The sequence below is a fragment of the Calidris pugnax genome, unplaced genomic scaffold (assembly GCF_001431845.1).
Source record: "Calidris pugnax isolate Ruff unplaced genomic scaffold, ASM143184v1 scaffold219, whole genome shotgun sequence".
NCBI classification, from domain to species: domain Eukaryota; kingdom Metazoa; phylum Chordata; class Aves; order Charadriiformes; family Scolopacidae; genus Calidris; species Calidris pugnax.
In genome coordinates this window covers 5,219,822-5,241,954 of record NW_015094507.1, presented here as the reverse complement: position 1 = coordinate 5,241,954, position 22,133 = coordinate 5,219,822, and the positions used below count along the sequence as shown (strand labels likewise).

General features: G+C 39.9%; 1 protein-coding gene across 1 annotated transcript in view; it reads left to right on the top strand.

The window, feature by feature from the left end:
- NT5DC1 (5'-nucleotidase domain containing 1) overlaps positions 1-20,339 on the top strand; it is a 131,451-nt gene extending 111,112 nt beyond the window's left edge. The window contains exons 10-12 of the mRNA XM_014964608.1: positions 802-960; positions 7,165-7,333; positions 20,110-20,339. Coding sequence (XP_014820094.1) covers positions 802-960; positions 7,165-7,333; positions 20,110-20,228 — 447 coding nt within the window. The 3' untranslated portion in view covers positions 20,229-20,339. The remainder of the gene's footprint in view (positions 1-801; positions 961-7,164; positions 7,334-20,109) is intronic.
- The last annotated feature ends 1,794 nt before the right edge of the window (positions 20,340-22,133 follow it).

Here is a 22,133-nt window from a genome sequence, read left to right as displayed (position 1 = left end):
ATTCTCCAGACAGGCTTTCATTAAAGCTATTGATGTGATTGGTGACAAATTTTTGTTCTGGTTATGCTTGCTGTTGTCTAATAGACACCAGTTCAGGACGGGAAGCAGCATATAAGTCTTCTTATTGGTAAAGTATGTAAACTTTCTAGATGCTTTATTCTCTGTGCATGGTCATGCATTTCTGCAGTTTTGAGGGGAATCAGATTGCCACCAGGAAATAAACAATCTCACTGAGGAAACAAATCAAATAAATTAAATGGTGGCATCCCTGAAAACTAGGATCATGTTGTTTGAATTACAAGTCTGGATGGGTGAAAGTACCACTGAAGACAGTGGGACCACGTTTTCCCTAAGGGGTAAACTACTCCCTGGGCACAGAAGAGTTCTGAGTCACCAAGACATCGTCTGTGTTCTCCCTTGTTTCCAAAGCTGTCCAAAATTCATTCCCATTGTTTAGGGTATTCTCTTGGTAGTCTTTTCCACTGCTTCCTGGCAGGATATTTCTGTCAGCCAAAAATCTCAGCAGCATCTCGGTGCCGGTCCCAGCCAGGCATCCCTGTTCAATGCTTCTGGAGGGTGAGAGCAAGGAGGGTGTGCGGGGCCAGCTTGTTCCTTACGGAGCTGATTGAAGATAAAACCCCAAACGGTGACATTAATTAGATCTCTGTGTGTCATGGCCAACTGTAAACACGGAGGAATTTTTATTAGGTTGTTTTAAAGCTCTTTTTCTCTCTGTGAAATACAGTTTGCTTGTGTTTTCCTCATGTACAATGAACTTTTAATTTGCTGCTTCCCTCATAGGTTGTTTATTTTGGTGACAGCATGCACTCAGATATTTTCCCAGCACGTCACTATAGCAACTGGGAAACTGTCTTCATCCTAGAGGAACTTCTAGGGGACAAAGTTACAGCGCCTGCAGAGACTGAATCTGAGCCCTTGGAGAAGAAAGGAAAATATGAGGTAAGGGTTCCTTGCAGGTGTTTCCTGGGACAGAAGAAAGTAAGTTACAAAAAAGCCTCATGCCATCTGCACTGAGAACGAGCTTATCTTACCAGGCTGCTGGCAGTGCCAGGATGCCTCACGGATGTACCCTCCTGGCCACCTCTGTGAGGTGCTGTCCTGTCCCAGCTCAACATTGACGGTTGGACAAGGTGATCTTTAAGGTCCCTTCCAACCTAGAAGATTCTGTGAACATTACATGGGTGACACAAAGCCTCTGCCTGCAGCTAAATTCCAGAAAATGAGCTGTATGTGCAGTCCCTTAAACAAAAACCATAGTCTTCAGTAACAAGAACCTGCCCTGCGTCCTACAAGGAGAAATTTCATGGCTGTTTATCACAAGTCCATCACCTGAACTCTGCCAAGTTCATGATGTTTTCCTGCCTGTCCTAGCCAACTGTAAACACAGGGGAATTTTTATTAGATTGTTTTAAGGCTCTCTTTCTCTCTCTGTGAAATACAGTTTGTTTGTGCTTTCCTGATACACAAAGAACTTTTAATTTGCTGCTTCCCTCATAGGTTGTTTATGTCAGTGACAGCTGTGTTCAGATAAAAGGGAATGTTTCGAAGTCTGGTCCAGTGCAGACTACTGATGGTCACCTCAGATAAATAATGCCATTTTCAGGTTGATCACAGCTGTGAAGCAGGGCCTTAGCACAGCTGTCACACTTTAATTCCCGCACAGAGGGTGGAAGGTTACTATGGTTTATCTTTCTCTCAGCTGCCAAAGAACAAAATAGACAGGGAATGGCACTCGGATGGCCGAGGCGGCAGCATTGCACCTCAGCGTGTTCTACCTAGGAACTACAGTGCAGCTTCACCCTCTACTTGGAGTGTTTCTTCTTTTCTTATGCTCCTAAACAAAAGGTCGTTTTCTTCTAATTGCAGATATACATATACACACATATATATGTGCTTTTTGCACTTTGCTTTGAAAAGCACTTAAGTTTTTTTTTCTTTTTAAATAATTAATCTTTGTGATTAAAAAGTGAACTTACTGATAGGAGGTTTTTTTGTGCAGTACTTTTATACTAGAGATGTTTTTAATCTGACTAAGAAGCGTTTTAAAAGCCCTTGCTTTTTTATGGAGAAAAGGATAGCTTCAATGCGACTGAAACAGTAGAGATGTTACAACTATTTCTCTACTTTTTTTTAATAGACATGTCTAATATTTTCGCCACTATCCTGATTTCTTCCCCACTATCCTATTTCTAAACTAAGGTCAGGCGAGGACATTTCAGTCACTGAAATAAAGAAATGTAGTCAGTAACGTTTAGGCTTTTTCCTGGGTTGTAGAAAACAAAAATTAAGACATACAAACTCAACTCTCCTATCAAAAAAAATGTGTTTCTTAGAAAGGGGGGAGGCGGGAGGGAGGGGGAAGGAAGAGGGAGTAGTAGTGCTATGTAGGTTACTATAATTTGATTTAATTAACTAATGCTATCAAAGTAACTCATTCTTCTACATAAATTTGTTCATTCTGTGACTGGCGACTCTGCTGCATTGCTGCACAGAACTCACATCTCTAAGGCTTGGAGTTTTCTATTCGACCATGGTTTCTTAAGCATTTTTAATATATGCTTTTAAAGCACACCTTTTTAAACACACAGCCAGAAAATGTGGTTGTTTTTTTTTTCCTGGAAGTACAAAGAAAGAGTTATTGAGTGATGTGTTTCTAAGCCCTCGATGATGATTTTGTTTTCTGTTGTTGCAATCCCTCTGTTTGACTGCTCACAAGATCCATCTTCTCTATCGCTGCAGTTATCAAGCAGGAAATTGAGACTTTTAGGCAGGTGCTTGACCTTCCACTAAGGCTGTAGTATTCCTGATAAGAGATTGCGGTATCTCGGGGAGACACCACCCCTGCCACACACAACCCCTGTTCAGTTTACATCCGCTGGCAGTGACAGCAAGCAAGCAAGGGAGAAATGAATCGCGTTGATTAAAGGAACCTGAACCAGGGGGGCCGTGGCAGGTCAGTGGTGTTATTTCATTACCACGCTGCTCACTGGAGTCTGAACAACAGGTCACATCCATATCTCTGCAGTTGACTGGACACCACTAACTTAACAGGACTAGTTCAAAGGGACTCCCTTCACAAGCCTATGAAAGTTTTATTTTCATTCCCCTAATCAACTTCTCCCATGAACCCTTTGGTTAAGAGGGGAGAAAAGCCATTTCAAAGGATTGTACAAAGTCAGGTGGTTGGTTTTGGAAAACTAGGCACTAACAGATTAGATTTAGTATTGTTCATCAGCCGTATCATTCATTGGCAATAGAAAAATACACTACTATTGCAGATTTTCCATGCCATGCTGTGTGTACAGAGAGGGACTGAAAATGTAATACAAGATGCAATCCTCCCTTCTATCAGTTTTTACAAAATATTATTAAAGAAATAAAGTACTACTTCTAATTTGCAATTGCATTTTTCAGAAAGAAATTACAAAAACCTGATTTCAGTTGTTTGACTGGTATTTCATCACTATTGGAGAGGGGGGAAGAAAACAACCTCCTCACAACAAACTAGGAGGCCAGTAATTTCCATTTTCATTAGCAGTTTTTGTTTTTTCCCTTCAATTAAATGCATGATATAAGCCAGATACACATAGCTGTGAAATTACAGTAACTGCAGTTCTTTCAAGTATATGAGTCATAAGCAAATGAGGAAGAGAATAGCAAACTAAAAACTATTCATTCAATTACTCAGCTCCTAAGTGAATTGCAGCATGCAGGGGAGAAAAAATACCAAGCATTGTGTTGAAATAAGATTCCCCCCAGATTTGGGGGTTTGTTTGCTTGGCTGGAGGCTTTGTTTTTGCCTTCTGTTCTTCAAATGTGTGATCAATTCTATCAATGAAAACTCAAAGAAAAGCTGGAATTTGTCCCAGGATTTCGAGGGAAATGATTACAGAGGAGCTTGTCAGTGTGTAAAAAACCTTGGGCTATAGGAATGAATGGAGCAGAAATCGAAGAATTTATTGGCAGATATAGATGATATTTTTGCAGTTAGAAGGAAAAGCTAATTTTTGCATTATTACCTAGAGACCGGTTGGTTGGGAGTGTCAGAGCCCTTAACCCCCACCTCCCCCCACCAGCCCCCAATTTCCCTGACTCCCTCAGCATGGTCTTAGACAAGGGCTAATTACTCTGTGCCTTTTGGCTCTGTTTGTCTCTCTATTCCTGTTTATCAGTAAGACAAATCTAAAAGTACTTTCAGGAACAACCTGATGGGCTGTTGTGAAGGCTGGTGAGTTAAAGCAATAACCTTAAAGCAATATCCTGAAGTGAAATGCATTTTGGTTTAGAGGAAGTCTGCTTATAGTGATCCGTGTTGTAGTTTAGCTACAATAATTATGAGTTAAATGTTTTCTATTTGCACAGGACTTGTGGGGGGCAGGTTCTGTGGAAAAGTTAGACCAGTGGCAGGCTTGCCCATCTGCACACCCAGTATGGCTGTGTTATTCAGGGGAATCTGATTGTTGTGACCAACACAGCTGTGCTGGAAAAAACACCTCAAATACTTGCGGTTACACCGGCAAAAATGTATTTTGAACATTGACTTTTTCTATGCCTAAGAGTTTCTTGGCACAAGACATGCAGCCACCACTACCATCCCGGATGCAGGAAGGTAATCCTAGTGCTCTGCACTTGGTAGAAAGATGGTAAATGTCCATCTAAATAATGCCTTTAAAAAATACTAACAGCTTGATTTTTCACTCCTGTCTCCTTTACATCCTTCTTTCTGTCATCTCTTTACCCAATGTAGAAAAACTTCAGAGCTCATCTCCCTGCCTATTTGTACTTTAGAAAGATCATTTGTTAGCTGACAAATCAGTGCTACTCAAGGGTCCTATTAACAGATTCTGTCTGCTCTGTTAACAGGCCCTATTTGTCTGCAGTTAATAAAGGAAAGGTGATAGTAAGGATTCCAGGTGGTTTAACTTAGTGGAAAGCCCTAAGCTGAATGCTGGTACCATCATTTCTCTGAAGTCTAGACGTGGTCTTGGAGGCTTTGTATCTTCAACTGACACAATCCACATCTCACCTGCTACTGTCTGACCAATATGCCTGAGAGCAACACCACATGCTTGGGGATTTTGCATAAGAAAGAGGGATTGCTCAGCACTTCACAGGATCTACTGTCCTGCTGCCAGAGCAAACCCTCTGCCTGGGGACACAGAGCCTCCTGGGAGCCTCCAGGAGTGTGAGGATTAGCAATATTAAGGGTGACTATTTCCTCATTTCACAGATGTACAGACGTGGCCTGTCCTTCATTGCAGGCCATGCATGCAGCAGATAAGATAGGGACATCTTCTAGGCATCTGTTGGGGATGGCAGGAGGAGCGAGGTCTGATGCTTCCTAAGGATGTGGGCAAAGTTTTGACAGCTCTTTTCAGATTTGAGATCAAGATTTACCCTACCAAACAGCCTCTGTCATGTGGAGATAAGTCAGTAGCAAAATGACTGGGAGTTCTCTACCGGATGACTTGATGACAACTCTCCTGTCTGACTGGTTTTACTGGGGGCCTGGGCTGTAAATCCAAAACATTAACTCCCTCCTTAATAAGGAAGAAATTCCCACTCTGAAAATCAGACCTCTGAAAAAAATCAATTATTTTCCTCAGACTGCAATTTTAATTGCCTATTGAACCAACCATACATTTCAAAAAGCAGAAGCCTCAGATTTTTACTCTTGTCAATAAACAAGGCTGTCTTTTGTGCACATGCTTATGTGGACCAGCACTGGGCTGGTTGTTTTGATTAATCACCTGAACAGCTGTAACGGCCTTAAGAATTTTCTCTGTGTGTCCTCCAGCTGGCAAACGGATTTTAATTCAGCATAGCATCTACATTTAATTATAATTGATGTAAATTCCTGGGATTTGCATGCAAAGATAAGATTTGGCAAAAAAAAAAAAAAAAGAAAGATACTGTCCTTGTGTGTGAGGAAAAAAAATCTCAAACCAGAAAAGAGCCCAGCTCTTAAGTTCACTGTTTGTTTTGAAACAAAAGATACGGGATTTTTTCTAACCGACTTACATCAGAAGGCAGAAACCAATATCTATATTTTCCCAAATCAAATCAATACTTCCTCCCCATCCCAACCTATGCTCAGAATAAAAACTGTTACGCAGAATCACAAAAAGAATGGCTCTGTGTTTACTGACATTTACTGGTCTGTAAATGTGAAGGTTGGATCAACAACCTTCTTGTGATCAAAGGCCATTGACCTGTTATAAACAAATATTGTTCCAGCAGATTCTCAAAAATATTAAGAAAGCAGTTAAATGGAAAATAAAGTATAAAAGTTCACATATCTAGAGGCACATGCTAGGATACCTATTCTTCTATGCTTTTCTGGTCTGAAAAGTTACTTTGCATGCAAATGACTTTAACAGATTTTCAATATTGTAGTTCACAGTTTTGTTTTACATTTTTTCATCTTTCTGTAGAGGCCTCCTGGAGCTTTTTCTAGCTGCTCATAGTGATATATAGCAGGTTTCAAGATGAACTGCTAAAATAAATCCTTTTTCCCAATGCTGCTTTAATGCTTTCTTTACAACATAATAAGTCTACATGTTGTTGTCTGAAGACGTACATGAAAAAAAATCAATTTTTCACAATTTGCTAGGCAACTGAATGGCTCTCCATGGATCCTGTGGCTCTGTTCTCACTCATCCCTCAGCTCAGAAACATATAACATGATACAGGTGACATGATTCATCCTTCGCAGTTACTCCATCCAGCACCAGGAGACTCCCATTCTCCCTGGAGGAGTTCTTGACTGGGTTAGGGTTTGTGCCACAGCTACCCAGCTTCTCCAGCAGAGAAAGGCAGCAGGCTATTCACACTATTGAAAACAGAAAAACAGGGGAAAGGGAAGATTTTTAAAGGGAAAATATTTGCAGCCAATTTTTTATGTCCTATGGAATCCATAAATTGCATAAACAGGAGCTTGGGGACTTAGAGGAAGAAGATTGTTACTGTTTTTCTTTCTAGTATTTTAGAGAGATACAATACAGTATCTCCTCCTGAGATACAATACACTTTTCCCCAAAAATCAGAGAATCACTGGAGTTCCTTGGAGTAATGTTTGTGGTTGGATAAAGAAAGAAGGTTTTTATTTTTTTAAAGTTACATATTTATTTATTTTTCTTTCAGGGAGATCAGCCCAAAGCTCCTTACTTTGTATCTAAACAGTGGGGCTCTTTCTTCATGGACAGATTGCCAGGCCTGGAAAATGCAGAGGAAACCTTCGTTCGCACGTGGTCCTGTAAATGTATTAGCACTTACAGCACTATTGCAATTCCTAGTCTTGAAGCAATAGCAGGTAAGGACAACTGCTTTTTTTTTTTTTTTTCCTCTAATGAACATGTAGTATTCATAGGAACTTTATCATACTGCAGATCTGGTTTTGAGATTACATGTATCCGAAATACATTCAAAAATATTCTGTTCATATCATGCAGCACTGAATGCTAGTGGCTATTAACTGCTTTGAGGTTTATGCTTTTAACACTTGTCTGCTACAACAGTTCAGTTTTTTGTTTGTGCCTGCAAATATTAGATGCTTAATTTATCCAGTGTGAGAAATGCAACATTTAACAGACTGTAGGTTACTGAATTTTGATTCAGGACTTCCCCACAGTATTTTGCTGTGTCTGCTTTCAGTGGTGAGTTACCTTAGGAAAAAAACACATTCCAAGTTACCTGTGTTTATTAGACTTCCAAATATGTTTCTCTCTGATCTGTTATCCTTCCTCAATCAGCTCACTTATCCCTTTACAGTTGAAATGGAGATGAATGAGCACAGGAATGTAATGAAGCCAAGAATGCCTAGGACTGTGCTTCTCTTTTGTTTTTCAAATGTGTGCATTGCTTTTGAAACTGCATCATTACGGACAGAGCTAGAGCCTAAAATATTCTCCTTATCTGCAAAACACGACAATCACAAGCAAAGTCTTGTTCTCCAAAAACTCATCTAATTGAGAAACCAGCTCAGGCTTTTTGCCTTCTTAAATCAAGGCTGCGTCAAAGGTACAATTATGGCTGATTTTCTGATTTTCACTAATGTTTATCCCTGGAGGGACCATGCATTATTTTGTATGGTTTGCAGCAATAGTTTTATTAGTAATACTGCAAAACTTTGCAAGTGCAGTACGTATCAGTTGATTAAAAAGTGGTGGTGAAGGCCCTCTATCTGTCTATCCTCAATCTATCATTTTGCCTTATTGTACTTTATCAATACACCATATCTAAAGGAATATACAAATTATTAAATGAATGAGGTGCTTAGCTGTATGAAGAACACAGCAAGCATTTTAGTTTGCCAAGCCCTCTGCTGCCTACTTCATGCATAAAATCAAGGAATAAAAAGTTGTTTGAGAGAGCACCTCAGATTTCCCCAGCAGTTATTTCTACACCAGAATACATGATAGACCTGTTCTTTGCAACCCTATTTTACACTTGTACGTACATTGTAAGGATATCTCAAAAGAAAAAACTCATACAGTGCCACAATTTATGCTTCTCATATTTGCCGTGTTGAAGTCTGTATTTCAGCCTAAAGCTTCAAAGCCTAAATAGACCAAGGGAAATTGCCAGGAGAGAGGTAACTTCTGTAAAACTCCCTTCTAATACCTTTTCCAGAGTCATTCTGTGGCTTGCTTTGGAAGTGTTGGCCTAGAGGGGACACATCGGTCAGTGAAACCCTGCCTCCCCGCCAGCTGCCCCAAACCACAGCTCAGTTCTCAGGGCTGGCAAAGGCTTTAGACCACAAACGTACCACCAAGCTTCCAGCTGCAGATGAAGGGGTGAGAACCAGAAAGGCATATTTGTGTAAATTAGGAGGCAGTAGAGCTGCTTGGTGTCTGTGGTGGAGCCCCTGGAAAGTCTGTTGCTCTGTTAGGAGGGACACTGAGCCATCCCTGGCAGCATTGGGCCAGTCCCAGGGCAGGGGCTGGTGTCTTGTAGGGTTTCACCAGGGGCTGGTGAAACTTATAGCCCAGAGCTAAAGGACAGGGGAGGAATAACGTTTGTAACTTGCAGCTGTGCACCTGAAAGCAGACTCAAAGGTATGAGAACATCTATAGTTTCTTGCAGCGAGAGGTATTTCTTGTTTGCTTGTGCGGAAGAGCAGATGTTCATTATTATGGATGCTGAGGAATTCCTGACTCCTCTCGAATACCTTGCCTGACTCCTGTCACAGCAAGCTGTGAGAGCCCCTGCTCTGCCAAGCCCTGAAGTTTTTGGCTGCAGTTGTAAGTCAAAGCTTAGCTGCAGCTATTTGGGAATAACTTGCTAGAAGAGATTCAAACGGGTTATGCAAGTCTGATGCACTCCAGCTTTGCCTTTTCTATTCATCTGCTTTAATTACCAGCAGAGGACTTTCCACTGCCAAACTGCAAAAACCCAGGCCTTTCCTCAAGATCCCCGGAGCCCAAAGGCACGGCCAGGCTGCCGGCCTGCTGACCCTAGGAGCCCAGCTCCGGGCCACCAGCCAGCACGGCCCCGGCAGCCACCAGCTCCACCTGACCCAGCCAAACGAGCCACCACCTCCCTGGAGGTGTGCTCGCTCCTGCAAGTGGTGGGCTCAGCAGGGCTTCTCTATCAGTAGCCTCTGACCTGGCTTTTCTACATCTGCAAAAGCAATAGCAAGTGCCAGCTGCGAGTAAATATCCCAACAGCTTGCCATGTGCAACAAGGCAGACAGTTGCTGCCATACTAGCTTTAAAATCGATTTTTGTTGTTTGCATGCAACATATATCTGTGCATAAAGAACAGCCTGCTTTACTTCTCAAGACACATTTTTCACTGAAAGAGATTATCCCAAAACTTAAGTCAATGATATTCAGTACCAGTGGTATTTTACAAAAATAACTCTGTTTTCACCAAAGTTCATATGAGAATTCTTTTGAGACAATCAGAAATTCATTTTGGGTAATAAAACCCTTCAAGCCTGTTTCTATTTTTTTTAAATAGAGGAAATAAGTAAAAAAAAAATTTAAAAATAAGCTGTGGATCTGGATTGAGAAGTTGGAATAGAATTAATTTTAACAGTTGTCTTTTTTCACCAGCGTGTTGTAAGTTTGGTGCAGATGCCTTCTGATAGTTTCACCTGAAGAATATATACATGTAACTGAAGGGAACAATCTGAGACTTACCAAAGAGCTTTGTAGGGAAAGGGTTCCACAGGGAATGCTGCTGTTGCAGTTTTTGGCCATGCAAAGTATAAAATCACAGAACATATACACAAATTGTATGTGTAATTAGTAAAATGGCAGCTTGGTCAAAAGGTAATCTAATCCAATCTTCATTAGTTTTCTATACCAATTGAAAATAGTGCTTCTTCTACACTTCTGTCCCCATCTTTCCTTGAAAATTCAGTATCTAGCTCAAAAGGTGTTTGCATTCAGAGATGTGTCAGATATTCTGACCTATAATTTCACCTCTCACAAAGAAAGTATTAATGGGATTGCAGATTACTGCATCACAGTTTGTCATCTAAACTCCCCTGACAGTCTCTGAAGAGGCTTTTACTTTGTGCATGAAAAAGGACATTTTGTTTATTGTTAAAGTTGTCCAAAGGGCAGAAAGGATCTTCTATAATACCTTCTGTGTACTTTCCTCAGTTCCACTCCTTTGGAGTGGAAATCAGGTAAAGGTCAAATAAAACACTTCATTTAAGACATCCTCACCTTGACATTAAAATGACATTAAAAAGGTTTAACTGAAGAGCAGCATCATGGTTATATGTTTGTAATATTAAGAGAAGATGACTTAAGTTGAAAGTTTTCTAAGTATGTCATAGGTTTTTTATGAGCCTATTCTCCTTACCCACTTTCAGTTAGCAGAGAAGTTTTTCTCAAGAATTGGAAGGCTGATGAACTCATGATTATCCTGACAGTACATGGTTAATAAAATAGTAGAAGCTAATGCCTCTACTCCTATTCTACATGCCCCGTTCACAAATCCATCTGTTTCTTCACTTTTCTGCTATTGAATCTCTCATTTACAGCTCCCTTACACATTTTGACCATTTTCAAGCACAATGACACCATAAGCCAAATTTTCCAAACCAGGATCCATTACCGTGGGAACGTTACATTCAAACACACACATGGAAATTAAAAGGTGTAGGGATCTGTCTGAAAAATGGCATTTTGCATAAACCAGTTTATAATACGTCCTCCTCCACTTCAGAAAGCTTGGTATGAGCCAAGTAGAGGCGGGTACTCTTATCTATCATACTTGAATAATCTGAATTTTACCTTCAAGGAGTGAGTGACCGCTACTCTGTGGCCATTTGATCGAATTTCGAGCTACCCATGTAAATAATCCATTACATGGATATTCCAACAATAATTGCAGAAGATTTTTCTGATTTACAAAGAAGATCAAATATAATAATATCTTATTTACTAAGCAAGTTTTTGTAGGAAAAAGTCACTAAAATAACTAGCCAGTGCCACCATTTCAGGTGGATATTTGATTAACAAGTCTTTGATCCCAAAAAAATTTTGTGATAAATGAATGTGAAGTTTTAGAGCTTATGGGGGAATTTTGGTAAGTTTTTGTTCTTCATTGCAAAGAAAAGGTTAAGAAAGTGGGCTCTAAATCCTAATATGGAGAACACAAACTTTTTTTTAAAATTTCATGATTGTTAACCTAGACTTCTGAACTTGTCTCATAACCTTAGAATGGTGAGGTTTGTCATAGAATTAAAAATTACTGCAAGCAAGAACAGGAGATTGAGCAATGTTGGAGCTCAAGAGAGTTGCATTTCAGAGAATAATTAGTGCAAACATAAATATTTTATGGAGATGGACTTCATTTCACACTTTGGAGATTTGGTAACCAAGCTTGTGTCATGCATGAGGATAATGCATTTTTTTAAATCTTGCATGCTGTATGAAATCTTATGCTTTTCCCATATGGGTGCATAAGTTTTTGTTCATGCCTTATTTTTATTTCAAATAGCTAATACAAGAGAAAATATCTCGGTTATAATTTATCAAGGCTGTCCCTTTAAAGACGCCTACAGATCTGTACCCTGCCACTTTCTGTGGGAGTTTGAGTCGTCAGCCGGCTTGCTGTATAAATATAATGATAAAATTGCCAGTGAACCATGGCAAAGAAGTTCATGTTTCTGCTTAGAGTTGCAAATTATCTGCACAATGGAAAGCCCAAGGCAGCTGTGACTGGGGCACCAGAACTGGCACCGCCTGGGTCGCGGATGCACGGCTCTGCCCGTCACAGATCAACTACAAAGTGCAACCTCACACTCTTTCTTCAACATGTATTGTAAAGGTGAATGCCCTTCAAGAATCAACTATTACCATGGAAGTAATGAATTTCACCATGCATTCAGCCATATACTCACTTCTGGGTTATCCTGAACAGTATGATTCGTAATTATTGCTGCAATGAAACAAAATATGCCCCGTATTTTAGTACATTAGTTCCAATGTTTTTTCATTGACATTACATCATTTAAAGTAAAATCCAGCTCCCGTTAAAATTAAATTAGTCTTTTCTGTAACTTGAGTGATAATTATGTGCTCTTTATTATTCAAATAATACAACAATATCATATAATTTCCTTAAACATATAGAACTATCTATATTGTACATTACTTGTCAATTAGCAGTAACCTTTTCTATTTAATGGCTTACCTTACAACCAGATTTTTACTTCCCAGCTTCAGTGTAAGAATCTATCTATACAATATAATCTAAAGACAAAGTTTATCAAAATGCTTTGAGGATTTAAACTGCTTTGGAGCTTAGCTGCTATAAATAGTAGTTGCTATTAAAAGGCGAGGAGGTCATTTTTATAATGAAACTTTTTATGCAAGAAACCTATTTTTACGTTTGGTGAAAAATCAGTATGCATATATAACGGCAAGATTTCTGAGGTTTTCTGGTTCTGAGATTTTGATGCAGGTTAAAAAACAGGTAGCAAAGATAATTGGCTAGAGAGAAGATACGTGTCCTGAATATGTTGATGGCATCTTGCTCTATATATAAATTGAAGAGTATCGGATACTATAAATCTGATTCATCTGTTCAAGGAAACAAGTTTCAGTGGGCTTCATTTATGAGAAAAAAAAACAACACAACAGACGATATAATGCACTTATCCTTTCCCAAAGGACTTACTTATTTGATAGTAATTTTCAACATAATAACGGCAGCTTTCACTGTTTTACAATTTCTTCAGCCTTTCCTTCCTCCTCCAGAAAGGTGTATTGACTTGTGGCCCTGAAGGCCGTGTCAAATCATGCAGAACCCAAAAGATTACTTCCTAGCCAGTGACTGACAGAAATGTTCCTGCCATCGTTACTCTGCTCTGTGAGATGTCAAAGTACAGCCACCTCTAAAAGATTAAAGGGAGAACTCATGAGCAACTCATTAAGAAACGGGGAACCACTCAGTCATTTCTGCTTTAAAGTTACCCTTCAACTCAGGCAGCATAATTTCATTTGCAGGCTGTAATTAAAGCTATAATTGGGTTTTGACTAGATCTCAGAATTATGGGGTGGGTTTAGATTGCTTCTTTAAAAACACTGCTGGTAATACAAGGTGTTGATATTTTTTGAGTGTGAAAAACAGTGAAAATAGGTGATTCACCAAATATAACCTGCAACCTCACACGTACAAGAAAAAGTTGCTGGAAGCATTTATGTACTCTGGATTGGTGCCTAACATGTTCCTTCTGGATTAAGATAGTAACACGCACACACACAATACAATGTAGTCTTTGTCTTTACTGCTTAAAAAGCTTAATGCGTGTCTGTGTGTGGCTTTTTACCTCAAGGTAAGCAATATTTGTCACCCATCCAGAGGAAAAAACAGGGAAAAGGAAAGGAAATGTTTTACAAGAGAGGGGAACATGACGTTAACCCAAGTTTGGAGAGTAAGCTTATCTTGGTGAGTTTACCTCAAAATGAAAGTAAAGGGGTGTATCATCACTGCATTTATCTTAATACAGTTCTATTACAGTCTCAAAATGCACCTTATTTCATTTTCTTAATCAATCAGAAATGCCTGTCATCTCAAAAGGTTGCTTATTTTCAGGCTAACTTCTTCAACTTATCTCAGAAGCCCTTCCCACTGCTCTGAGATCCAGGATGAGTCATTCAGACAGAAATTAATTAACAGATCCCTGAAAGACTAACACCTGCTAGTAGGATCTTGGCATTCTCTTAGGATTTTTTTTAGATTAAGTCTTCATCTAAATATTTAAAAATATTATAGTCTAATATTTTCTTTTGATCAGTTCCAGATCAAGCAAGAATGACATAGGGCTATTTTCTCAAAGGATCTCCAAATATCACCACTTAAACTAAAACAAAAATGAGATAAATTTCCCTCACATACAGATGATGAGTTTTCCCATATAAACACAAAACAGCACAGGAATTCCTGAGGCTTTCCTATCGGGCTCAGATGCGAGTTTAACACACGCCTTGTGCACAGCTGTTCAAGCCGGGGTCAGCGGTCAGGAGTCCCTTGGCCATGGGGTAGACCCAAAATAATGTGAATTGTTACTCCCAAGATAACTGCGGCAGAACTGCCCGCCACGGGCAATTGCAGCAGCCGCGATGGGATAGTCTTTCCATCCCCCGTGGACTCACCCCTCTATAAAACTCTGACAGTGAAGCTGCTGCTCCACATCTCCCTGCAGTTTGCCACTTGGGTTGTCTCCAGCGTCACCCTCTTCCACATTTAGGTATAGCAGAAGAGTAGCCAGTAAAATGGTGAAGTTCTTCCTCAGGCCAAGCTCATGGTACAGATGTCTGCTGGCAGAGCTGCTGGCATAATCTCTGACCAATACACCTTTGCTGGCAGGAGCTTTGTTTTAGTACAGCAAACATCTGACCTCCTGTTTAGGAAAATCAGCCTCAGTTGTTTTGCTAAAAATAACTACTATCAGGTGAATCTACTTGTGACCTTGGGGGTTTTGCTTTTTGCCCCTAGTACGCTGCCTCACATTCTGAGCTCTTGCTGCAAACAAAGTAGAAGTGGGTCAGGAAATAAAAGCATTTAGTATTTCAAAATAACAACATCTGTTAAAATCCACCTGTAGGTTGGCAAGTCACAGAGCAGATCACTCAATGGCGCAGCCAAACTAGAGCGTTCTCCTGCAGCAGTTGTGCTGACCCCATTGTTAAGAAATTATTGTTAAAAATTGTTACCATTAAGAAATAATTTTCTTTCTTTTTCACTGAATTTCACTGAATTTCACTGAATTTCTAGAGTTGGAAGGGACCATAGAGATCATCTAGTCCAACTCCCCTGCTGAAGCAGGATTGCCTAGAGCTAGAGCATGTTACTCAGGACTACATCCAGGCGGGTTTTGAAAATCTCCAAAGAAGGGGACTCCACAACCTCCCTGGGCAGCCTGTTCCAGGGTTCCGTCACCCTCACCGTGAAGAAGTTTCTCCTCATATTTGAGTGGAACCTCTTATGTTCCAACTTGTGCCCGTTGCCCCTCGTCCTCTCGGTGGGAACCACTGAAAAGAGTCTGGCTCCCTCCTCCTTCAACCCTCCCTTGAGATACTTGTAGGCGTTGATAAGGTCTCCCCTCAGCCTTCTCTTCTCCAGACTAAAGAGTCCCAGCTCTCTCAGTCTCTCCTCATAAGGGAGATGCTCCAATCCCTGAATCATCTTTGTAGCCCTACGCTGGACTCTTTCTAGTAGTTCCCTGTCCCTCTTGAACTGGGGAGCCCAGAACTGGACACAGTACTCCAGTTGTGGCCTCACCAGTGCAGAGTAGAGGGGCAGAATGACTTCCCTTGACCTGCTGGCAGCTTTGTCATACAAGCAAACTTTTATGGCAAAGCTCTAAGCCTATGTAAATTACTGGAATTCCTATAAAAGCAAAAAAATTAGTACTGGCTGACGATCTGCCCCTGTAGTTATACCACCTGGATGCCGAGCCGTAAGATGGAGCTCCATCTGTGTTTTCTGAGATTTACCACAATTAAGTAGTTCAAAGATTTTTCAAGTTAAAAATTGGGTATTACTAACAAGGCTTTAGTTTTCCTCCCTGTGCCTTTTCCTTGGTGATAATCAGGAGGATATATTTGGATTCATGTAAGAACACAACCCTGCTGTTTACCAGGAGGTTTCCACAGCATCTGGCTCCAGCCCTGGGGACTGGCAGGGAGCAGACCTCAGAGAGGGGAGGGGGGTCTGCTCTCTGCAGGGCTTCTCGCTCATCACGGGGACGCTGCTGTGGTGTCACGTTTAAAAAATGTTGGCTTTGCTTTTGTTGGTCAATACTGCAAAATGATTCTTGACATTTCTGCTGCGTATTTTGGGAGAAATCTGGCTCAGTCTTGGATTGTTTTTTAATTGAAAAAAAAAAAAAGCCTTCCATCTAAAGAGCTTAGTTAAGATTATATTTGTTTAATGTATTGGTTTGTTCAAGGAAATCTCAAAAAAGGATTAGACGTGAGTACTGAGTTTATCAAGCAGGCCTGTGTCTGGAGTAGATTATAATTGTCTTCCATTCAGTTACTCAAATATTTTCCTGATCGCTCATCGAGAATATTACGTTTTCCCTTCTTCTTGCGGTTTCCTTTTGCTTCCTTGTGGCTGGAACTCCATTTTTTATTCTGATAAAAACTTGTGGCTTTCATTTAGTTTGCTTACGCTAACTGAACAGCACACAGACACTGAGATGTTGTCAGCTTAATAGCTATGAAATGGATCTGTCTGTAACACCTAAATACAGGCGTGGGTGTAGGTATACATAAGCATCAGGGCACAGTGGTGTAATTAATGTCACTTAATGCCTGGATCTGCATAACTGGAACACAGTAACTGACAGTGGTCGCTGTTCAAACATCATCATTGCCATTTTATTTACACCAGGGCTGCTGGAGTCCTGCAAGGGAGGCAGGGCAGGAGTCCTGCTTCTGAGCTCAGGTTAAGGCATATAACCCATGAGCCACTGGTAATGCTGAATGCTTACTAGAATAAAACTGGTTTTCATCACTCACTTGCACTCAGGTGTGGGAGCAAAGACAGGAGTGGGACAGTGGGACAGAAATTCAGGGGGATACATCTAATAACTGACATTTCTGTAGACCTAGAAAGGGACATAGGCCTTGAGACCCTCCCTGTCTGAATTCTAGGAGTCTTTGGCTCTAAAAGTGAATATCCTATTTGTCTTGGGAACACAATGAGTCTTGGTCGAATTAGCTAAGTATGATAGAAAAATTCTGGGAATGTGGTTCTCGAGCAATTGAGTAGAACCATCTAGTTCATTCTTCCAGTCTCAAGCTGTTTGGTTTGTTCAGGGTTTTGGATTTTTTTAGGATAGTGGTAATATTGGGTAAATTTTATGCTGAATTCACTATCAGTGTAGGTTAGAGCCTCGCTGTCAAGTTATATTTCAGAGAGGACTAGGTATGTGCCCCTTGCCTAATTCATGACTCTGGAATACAAGCAACTATTTTTTGCTGAGACTGGCTTTATTATCAAATACTGTGTCTTATTTTTTGCACTCTGTTGCATCAAGCTGTGGCCTGTGCAAGCATTTCAGTTTAGCAAAATGGAGCTGCTTATTTCTTCTCTATGTCATCAGTGATAATATGGAACAAGATCAGATGTGAAATGAATGGCTGCTGTGTCCAGGATGCAGACTCCAGACCTGCATCATTGGTTTTTGTCGATGAGCCAGTATTGCTGGACTGATACCAGTGGTACTAGTTGCCATTTACAGCAAAATAAGTTGGACTGAGCTTTGATGTACAATTCACGTGACACCTTTGTAGTCCAGGGCAACTGCAATTTATTTTAAGTTGCAAAGTTTTCAAATAACTTAATTTAAATGATCATAGTATAAATGAACAGCCTTCATCTATCACATTCTCTGGATTTTCATTTTTTCATAGATTTTGCATCCCCCAATTAAAAAAAAAAAAAGTTTTAATTTCTCTTTCCCTGTGTACTTGGCCCTTCTTCCTCACTGTGTGTTTATTCATAACCACCAAGATTCCAAGTATGCCTTTCTGGATCAGTCCAGGGTTTTCTCATAAATGTATTACACAAATAAAGCAAGAATACAAAATGTTGCATATTCCAGGCAAAGCAGATGCAGGAAATGAAATCATTGAGAAAAAAAATCCTGGAAATAGAGGAAGATTTTTACTATGTTTGTGGTACATTAGATCCACTTAATGGGTGAAGAATAGTTATCTGCTTCATGGAACTTTCAGTGACGCCTTGGGCAGCTTTTTTACATATGGATCCCTTCTGATCATCTTTCAAAGTCAGCTTGTTCAGACAAAACCAATATTTAAATGGATAGATTGGCATTTGAATATGTTAATAAGTCATCATTCTCTTAAAGTCTTGTGCATTGGATATAGAATGGATTTGGTGTTTAAGCTGATTGAGTAAATCTAGTTTACCAGGAAATATCAACAAAATTACTGTTTTGCTCCAACGGGTTCTTTTCTTCAGCATGAGCAACTCTGCAGCAAGTCTGCCCCATTTGTACTGCTCTTTGGTTAAACTGCTCTTGGGAGGTTTCAGGCTGCTAGATTAAGAAGCTAGTGGAAGCTTATAAAAGTAACTGTATGGCATTTAATTTTTATAGCTCATAAATATATTCAGGAATATTTGCTTTCTTTTGTAGTACTATTTGTTATTTTGGGAACCTTTGTTTTATACCGAGCTGTCATAAAGAGGCTCAGCAGCCAGTAAATCCACTGGGCCCTCCGCAGACTAGAAAAACATCTGCCTCTTCTGCTGTGCTCGGAACAGGCTCCAGAGATTCCCCTGATTCAGACAAAATGAGAAAATACACTTCTTTGACAAGCTTAAGTAACCCACTTCATAAAGCGTAATTCACTTCCAATCAAAGCTCTTCCCATTCCTATTCTGTTACAGCCTCTATCTGATTTTTCAGCTGTTATCTAAATACTAATTGGCTTGCTTTAGTTACATTTAATGTGGTTTTAAAGCTCTGGACCTGAATGTTGTCCCGGTGCCTGCCTGTGAGTCGCTTGTGAGACAGACCCGAACTTCCTGTTGTTTGTGCCGAAACTACTAAGATTGTGTTTTTCTGTTTCACAAAAGCTGCTGAGCACAAAACCCCTCCAATATTCTAGCATATAGTGACAGGCTATCATCACCCCAAATTTACTTCAAATCAAAAAAAAAAATGTTGTCATTAATAACTTACTGTTCAGAAGACCTGAGTAATAGTTTTTATATTTTGCTTTGGTTCTAAACAGAGAATTTAGGAAGGAGCTACCCCTTTTTGTTGTTTGTTCGTTTGTTTTTTAGCCTTTTTTTTAATTTATTGGAAGGGTAATTGTTTCTTGAATGAATTTTTATTTGTGTGTTTTTTTAATTTGGTTTCTTGAACTTTGGGTGGGAGGTGAGCATGGGAAGTATCAGTTTTCTGGCTGTGAGGCTGGGCGGGCCACTGCTGGCAGTAAAGACTTTTTTTTAAAAGCTACAGAAAAGAAAGCTTTGACTGTTCAGAACTATTTTAATGCACTCAGTGTTCTTTACAGACTGGAAGTGATGAGTACGCCAAGTTACAAGTGCAGATTTCTAAGAACGCTTGGTACAAAATGACGTTGTTAACACTGGACTGCAAGAAGGTCTAAGAGCGGGTGCCTTTGGGGAATCTTGCTATAATAGCCATGAAAAAAAAAACAGACAGACACTTCTTTGTTTTAACCATAGCCATCTTATCAGTAGATTGCTGAGATAAATGAGAAAGGTGACAAAATGAAGAATGAACTTGAAAGTGTTCTAGTGGGAAAACTCCATCTAGGCCCAATGAAAATTGTTGTTTAGTTTTTAAGCATTAGTTAAATAATTTTCTATGACTGGCATTATTTCAGCAATCAAGGAACTGAATATCCTTTACTGCAGTTAAGTAAACTCAGAAAGTCAATCCCTTGGATAGCTGAAGATGTCAAATAAATATGTAATCGTGCAATCTGATTGAGTTCTAATGCTGGTGAGCAAACAGCTCAAAGGCTTAGGGAGTACTGCTATTCACCACAGGCTTATTGTTTACGTGATATGGGCTGCGTTGCTAATCAGACGTGGTACGTTTTTGTCTTTCAGATTTACCACTGGATTATAGATTTACACGATTTTCCTCCAATAGCTCAGCGACTGCCGGGTACTACCCGGGCCCTCCGAGAGCGCTGCTGCCAAACGAGGAGTCAGTGACTATGAAATAGGTTGTCGGCTTTTTTTCTTAAATAATCCTGTGGCCCTTACTTAAACTGCTATCAAATGCTAATTGGTGAAAGTGCTGTGTGATGCTTCATAAAATAGAATGATGGATTAAAGCAGACTCTCGTGTAGACTTGTGTTTCGCTCGTTGCTCTAGTCCAGCCGGAGCAGGTGAGCAATGCATCCTCCTCTCTCAATCTCCTGACCACCACTACCTTTCCCAAAGTGCTAGTGGCTTTTTCCATGCACTGCCCAAAGCCTTCAAGAGAAATGTGCTAGTAATAACTCATCCCAAGTTACATTCTACATTTTCAAGGACATTTTCAGTATTATCCCTATTTAAGGTGATGCTGTAAACCCCAGGAAAGACATGAACCAGTCCCTCAGCCATATTTCATTAAGAGCTACCTTGGACAACCCAGGTTATCACCATAGATCAGTGTTTTACAGGCTCCCAGGAATTTATTCTCTCACTGTAACTGTTCTTGGAGATACAGAAAGACTGAGGTCCAAAGAGAAAGATGCATCATACCCCAAAAGAGACTTCCATGGGATTTAGGCAGCTAAATGCAGACTGACCGTCCTGAAAGCCTTTGTCCCACGCTTCGTATTCCTGAAAGTGCCTAACCACTATTCAGCAGTAAGGTTCCCTACATGCCTTTTCCTTCTTTAGTCTTCAGTACCTCAAGAGTCAGAGCTCTTCTGCAGAAGGCAGGAAACCTGTGTACACTTCCCTTCCCAGCTTGAGTGGATTCCCACCCGCAATTCTTCCAAGAGTAGGAAGGACATAGCACCCAGCTATCGAGAGCTGTCTTTGCTAAGCACAGCCTCAGCCCGCCAGAGAAGCAAGACAGAAGATATAAACTGAATATGTGCTTTCTCATTGGCTAATTTAGGCAAACGGGCATCCTGTTCTCTGCAGATTCAGTTCCAAAGACCTGTTCTCTAGCACTTTTGACAGGGAGCCATCAGTATCTTAACGCAGGGTAGCAGATGCAAATGTGTTTAGTCAGCAGTTTTGTCACACTGGGATGACAGAATTGTGGATAAATGTCCCTCAAAGTTTAAAGAACAATAAATAGAAACTTTCTTTTCTTGTTTTCAAGAAAAAGAATTTACTTTCTTAGGCCTAGACCATTATCAGAATGGATTTAACTTATGTTACCACTTAACTTGTGTCACTCCATATTTTTGCAGCTTCACCAGTTCAAATACTTTGTGTCAGAATCAGACACAAACATCATTCTACCTCATTTCAGAGGCATCAGCTTTTGTTTCCGTACTGTTTTCCTACCTTTGCATAGGATATTCTTTTTACATTCTTGTGGTAATATGCAGCTTCTATATACTTTGAAGTAATAATGCAGTTTAACACATTGCATTGTTTTTTTGAAAGGGAAACATAAAACAAATGAGGAAAAAATTGAGAAAAAACTTTCTTTAAAACAAAGTGGGTGAGGAAGGAAAATGAGGTTGCCATTCTCCTCCTCATGGACTGTAGGCTGAAAATATTTGACTTAAGAAGGTAACAATAAGTAAGACCTGAGTTTATTTTGAAATTTTTTAATTAGCATCGATGACTTGGGCAGCAAATCTGGCTCATGATAAGGGTATGATTTGTATTAACCAGAGAGCTACCCAGATTAAAATCTCAGATGTCTGATTACAGCATCATTTGAAATTCTAACCTGAATTCAATAATCCTCCCCAAATAATTTCTAACTAGGTTATGGTCCAAACCAATATTGTGTACCCTCATGCTTTTTTTGTTTTGAATTTGGAACTGATTTTTGTAGGTAGGGCTTTTCTTTTTCTTTTTCTTTTTCTTTTTCTTTTTCTTTTTCTTTTTCTTTTTCTTTTTCCTTTTCTTTTTCTTTTTTTTAAAGAAAATGAATTAGAATTGAATCATG